We start from the raw sequence: 5,801 nt of genomic DNA, 5'->3' as shown, positions 1-5,801 counted from the left end.
GCTTATGCTCAGATAAATTGGTTAGTCTCTAAGGTGCCACAAGTACTCCTTTTCTTTTTACAGTAAATAAACACACAGATGCAACCTCAGGCTTTACATTGCCATATCTGATAACATCCCTTTTCTAATACAAGCTACCTGTTGCCTTTGAACAGCATCCCAGCATACATCATAGCTATAGGGAAGATGCAGAGTTTCAAGGACAGCTTCCTGCTTAGAGGCTGTCCCTCAGTTACTGGATAAAAACACAAACCTGTGGTCTTTAAAAGGCTCCCTATCTCTGTCTGTTGCTGAGTCCATGGTGAGTCATATTTATTCAGAATGTGGAAACCCCCTCTTGACTCGAGAACCAGGATGTCTCAATGTCTTTCCATTGTCTCTAATGGACCATTCTTGTCTCTTCCTGGGCTGGACAATGGGTCGTTATTTGGAGCTGTAAACACCTGGCTTGGGAGGTGCCCCTCCTGTTTGATTGCTCACTGTCCTGGTGGGAGGTGGAGCTGAAGGTTGAGCCCAGTTCTCAGTATACACTAAAACACAAATTCCATAGCCTGCATACATAGTTCATAATGGTTATTAAGTTTAGAACATTACAAGCTTTCATAAAAGACCTTATTTGACATATTTTTATATAGCACAGTAACAATGTATAGAATCTATTTATTCAACTGCTTATTCTTTGGGGTTCAAACCCCACTGTTCTCCAACTCCCAGTTGTCCAAACCCCATTGTCACAAAGACGTCTCTTCAATTATCACTAGATTCTATAGAGCTTCACCATAACAAATGTAAAAAGAGCAGGGCAGAGATGCTTTCTGAGGATGGTATGTGATGCATATACTTAGGGTATGTCTACACTACGAAATTAGGTCGAATTTATAGAAGTCGTTTTTTTTTAAATCGGTTTTATATATTCGAGTGTGTGTGTCCCCACAGAAAATGCTCTAAGTGCATTAAGTGCATTAACTCGGCGGAGCGCTTCCACAGTACCGAGGCAAGCGTCGACTTCCGGAGCATTGCACTGTGGGTAGCTATCCCACAGTTCCCGCAGTCTCCGCTGCCCATTGGAATTCTGGGTTGATATCCCAATGCCTGATGGGGCTAAAACATTGTCGCAGGTGGTTCTGGGTACATATCGTCAGGCCCCCGTTCCCACCCTCCCTCCCCCCGTGAAAGCAAGGGCAGACAATCATTTCGCGCCTTTTTTCCTGAGTTACCTGTGCAGACGCCATACCACGGCAAGCATGGAGCCAGCTCAGGTAACCGTCACCCTATGTCTCCTGGGTGCTGGCAGACGCGGTACGGCTTTGCTGCACAGTAGCAGCAACCCATTGCCTTCTGGCAGCAGACGGTGCAATACGATTGGTAGTCGTCCTCGTCGTGTCCGAGGTGCTCCTGGCCACATCGGCTGGGAGCGCCTGGGCAGACATGGGCGCAGGGACTAAATTTGGAGTGACTTGACCAGGTCATTCTCTTTAGTCCTGCAGTCCTATTGAACCGTCTTATGGTGAGCGGGCAGGCGATACGGACTGCTAGCAGTCGTACTGTACCATCTTCTGCCAGGCAGGCAAGAGATGAGGATTGCTAGCAGTCGTATTGTACCATCTTATGCCAGGCAGGCAAGAGATGAAGATGGCTAGCAGTCGTACTGTACCATCTTCTGCCAAGCAGCCATGAGATGTGGATGGCATGCAGTCCTTCTGCACCGTCTGCTGCCAGCCAAAGATGTAAAGGATAGATGGAGTGGGTCAGAACAAGAAATAGACCAGATTTGTTTTGTACTCATTTTCCTCCTCCCCTGTCTAGATCACACTGCAGTCAGTCACAGAGAAGGCGCAGCGAGGTTAATCTAGCCATGTATCAATCAGAGGCCAGGCTAACCTCCTTGTTCCAATAACAACGATAACTTTGGTGCACCATTTCTTATTGGAACCCTCCGTGCAGTCCTGCCTGAAATACTCCTTGATGTACAGGCACACCCTTTGTTGATTTTAGCTCCCTGAAGCCAACCCTGTAAGCCGTGTCGTCAGTCGCCCCTCCCTCCGTCAGAGCAATGGCAGACAATCGTTCCGCGCCTTTTTTCTGTGCGGACGCCATACCAAGGCAAGCATGGAGGCCGCTGAGCTCATTTTGGCAATTAGGAGCACATCAACCACCACACGCATTATCCAGCAGTATATGCAGCACCAGAACATGGCAACGCGATACCGGGCGAGGAGGCGACGTCAGCGCGGTCCCGTGAGTGATCAGGACATGGACACAGATTTCTCTGAAAGCATGGGCCCTGCCAATGCATGCATCATGGTGCTAATGGGGCAGGTTCATGCTGTGGAACGCCGATTCTGGGCTCGGGAAACAAGCACAGACTGGTGGGACCGCATAGTGTTGCAGGTCTGGGACGATTCCCAGTGGCTGCGAAACTTTCACATGCGTAAGGGCACTTTCATGGAACTTTGTGACTTGCTTTCCCCTGCCCTGAAGCGCATGAATACCAGGATGAGAGCAGCCCTCACAGTTGAGAAGCGAGTGGCGATAGCCCTGTGGAAGCTTGCAACGCCAGACAGCTACCGGTCAGTTGGGAATCAATTTGGAGTGGGCAAATCTACTGTGGGGGCTGCTGTTATGCAAGTAGCTCACGCAATCAAAGATCTGCTGATATCAAGGGTAGTGACCCTGGGAAATGTGCAGGTCATAGTGGATGGCTTTGCTGCAATGGGATTCCCTAACTGTGGTGGGGCTATAGACGGAACCCATATCCCTATCTTGGCACCGGAGCACCAAGCCGCCGAGTACATAAACCGCAAGGGGTACTTTTCGATAGTGCTGCAAGCTCTGGTGGATCACAAGGGACGTTTCACCAACATCAACGTGGGATGGCCGGGAAAGGTGCATGACGCTCGCATCTTCAGGAACTCTGGTCTGTTTCAAAAGCTGCAGGAAGGGACTTTATTCCCAGACCAGAAAATAACTGTTGGGGATGTTGAAATGCCTATATGTATCCTTGGGGACCCAGCCTACCCCTTAATGCCATGGCTCATGAAGCCGTACACAGGCAGCCTGGACAGTGGTCAGGAGCTGTTCAACTACAGGCTGAGCAAGTGCAGAATGGTGGTAGAATGTGCATTTGGACGTTTAAAGGCGCGCTGGCGCAGTTTACTGACTCGCTTAGACCTCAGCGAAACCAATATTCCCACTGTTATTACTGCTTGCTGTGTGCTCCACAATATCTGTGAGAGTAAGGGGGAGACGTTTATGGCGGGGTGGGAGGCTGAGGCAAATCGCCTAGCTGCTGGTTATGCGCAGCCAGACACCAGGGTGGTTAGAAGAGCACAGGAGGGCGTGGTACGCATCAGAGAAGCTTTGAAAACCAGTTTCATGACTGGCCAGGCTACGCTGTGAAAGTTCTGTTTGTTTCTCCTTGATGAAACCCCCCGCCCCTTGGTTCACTCTACTTCCCTGTAAGCTAACCACCCTCCCCTCCTCCCTTTAATCACCGCTTGCAGAGGCAATAAAGTCATTGCTGCTTCACAGTCATGCATTCGTTATTCATTCATCACACAAATAGGGAGATGACTACCAAGGTATCCCAGGAGGGGTGGTGGAGGAGGGAAGGAAAATGCAACACAGCACTTTAAGCACAGCACTTTAAAAGTTTACAACTTTAAAATTTATTGAATGACAGCCTTCTTTTTTTTGGGCAATCCTCTGTGGTGGAGTGGCTGGTTGGCCGGAGGCCCCCCCACTGCGTTCTTGGGCGTCTGGGTGTGGAGGCTATGGAACTTGGGGAGGAGGGCGGTTGGTTACAGAGGGGCAGCAGTGGCAGTCTGTGCTCCAGCTGCCTTTGCTGCAGCTCAACCATACACTGGAGCATTCTGGTTTGGTCCTGCAGCAGCCTCAGCATTGAATCCTGCCTCCTCTCATCACGCTGCCGCCACATTTGAGCTTCAGCCCTGTCTTCAGCCCGCCACTTACTCTCTTCAGCCCGCCACTTACTCTCTTCAGCCCTCCACCTCTCCTCCCGGTCATTTTGTGCTTTCCTGCACTCTGACATTATTTGCCTCCACGCATTCATCTGTGCTCTGTCAGTGTGGGAGGACAGCATGAGCTCGGAGAACATTTCATCGCGAGTGCGTTTTTTTTTCTTTCTAAGCTTCACTAGCCTCTGGGAAGGAGAAGATCCTGTGATCATTGAAACACATGCAGCTGGTGGAGAAAAAAAAAGGGACAGCGGTATTTAAAAAGACACATTTTATAAAACAGTCGCTACACTCTTTCAGGGTAAACCTTGCTGTTAACATTACATACATAGCACGTGTGCTTTCGTTACAAGGTCGCATTTTGCCTCCTCCCACCGCGTGACTACCCCCTCAACCTTCCCCCCTCCCTGTGGCTAACAGCGGCGAACATTTCTGTTCAGCCACAGGCAAACAGCCCAGCAGGAATGGGCTATACTGAGTGTCCCTGAAGAAAAGCACCCTATTTCAACCAGGTGACCATGAATTATATCTCACTCTCCTGAGGATAACACAGAGAGATAAAGAACGGATTTTGGTTGAATGCCAGCAAACATACACTGCAATGCTTTGTTCTACAGTGATTCCCGAGTATGTGTTACTGGCCTGGAGTGATAAAGTGTCCTACCATGAAGGACGAAATAAGGCTGCCCTCCCCAGAAACCTTTTGCAAAGGCTTTAGGATTACATCTAGGAGAACCGCAAATGCCAGGGCAAAGTAATCCTTTCACATGCTTGCTTTTAAACCATGTATAGCATTTTAAAAGGTACACTCACCAGAGGTCCCTTCTCCGCCTGCTGGGTCCAGGAGGCAGCCTTGGGTGGGTTCGGGGGGTACTGGCTCCAGGTCTAGGGTGAGAAACAGTTCCTGGCTGTCGGGAAAACCGGTTTCTCCGCTTGCTTGCTGTGAGCTATCTACAACCTCCTCATCATCATCATCTTCTTCGTCCCCAAAACCTGCTTCCGTATTGCCTCCATCTCCATTGAAGGAGTCAAACAACACGGCTGGGGTAGTGGTGGCTGAACCCCCTAAAATGGCATGCAGCTCATCATAGAAGCGGCATGTTTGGGGCTCTGACCCAGAGCGGCTGTTCGCCTCTCTGGTTTTCTGGTAGGCTTGCCTCAGCTCCTTCAGTTTCACGCGGCACTGCTTCGGGTCCCTGTTATGGCCTCTGTCCTTCATGCCCTGGGAGATTTTCACAAAGGTTTTGGCATTTCGAAAACTGGAACGGAGTTCTGATAGCACGGATTCCTCTCCCCAAACAGCGATCAGATCCCGTACCTCCCGTTCGGTCCATGCTGGAGCTCTTTTGCGATTCTGGGACTCCATCATGGTCACCTGTGCTGATGAGCTCTGCATGGTCACCTGCAGCTTGCCACGCTGGCCAAACAGGAAATGAGATTCAAAAGTTTGCGGTTCTTTTCCTGTCTACCTGGCCAGTGCATCTGAGTTGAGAGTGCTGTCCAGAGCGGTCAGAATGGAGCACTCTGGGATAGCTCCCGGAGGCCAATACCATCGAATTGTGTCCACAGTACCCCAAATTCGAGCTGGGAACGTCGATTTAAGCGCTAATCCACTTGTCAAGGGTGGAGTAAGGAAATCGATTTTAAGAGCCCTTTAAGTCGAAATAAAGGGCTTCACTGTGTGGACGGGTGCAGGTTTAAATCGATTTAACGTTGCTAAATTCGACCTAAAGTCCTAGTGTAGACCAGGGCTTAGCATCCAGGAAGCAGAGCAAGCTGGGAGGGTGTTGTCCAGCTTCTCTGTAGCCTTTTGGGCATGGTGAA

At 49.9% G+C, this 5,801-nt stretch overlaps 1 protein-coding gene across 1 annotated transcript; it reads right to left on the bottom strand.

The window, feature by feature from the left end:
* Positions 1-3,613: 3,613 nt before the first annotated feature.
* LOC140915302 (uncharacterized) lies at positions 3,614-5,507 on the bottom strand. Its single transcript, XM_073354884.1, has 2 exons — positions 4,791-5,507; positions 3,614-4,203 (listed from the first exon to the last, which is right to left on the bottom strand). The coding sequence occupies exons 1-2, from the start codon at positions 5,371-5,373 to the stop codon at positions 3,662-3,664; spliced, it is 1,125 nt and encodes a 374-aa protein (XP_073210985.1). The 5' UTR covers positions 5,374-5,507; the 3' UTR covers positions 3,614-3,661.
* Positions 5,508-5,801: the final 294 nt, after the last annotated feature.

Source organism: Lepidochelys kempii, chromosome 7 (genome assembly GCF_965140265.1).
Source record: "Lepidochelys kempii isolate rLepKem1 chromosome 7, rLepKem1.hap2, whole genome shotgun sequence".
Classification (NCBI taxonomy): domain Eukaryota; kingdom Metazoa; phylum Chordata; order Testudines; family Cheloniidae; genus Lepidochelys; species Lepidochelys kempii.
This window is presented reverse-complemented; position numbering and strand designations above follow the sequence as displayed.

Coding starts and splice junctions, on each gene's coding strand:
- LOC140915302 (XM_073354884.1), bottom strand. CDS start 5,373: ATGCAGAGCTCATCAGCACAGGTGACCATGATGGAGTCCCAGAATCGC. Junction 4,204..4,790: donor AGGCGGAGAAGGGACCTCTG/GTGAGTGTACCT, acceptor TTTCTCCACCAG/CTGCATGTGTTTCAATGATC.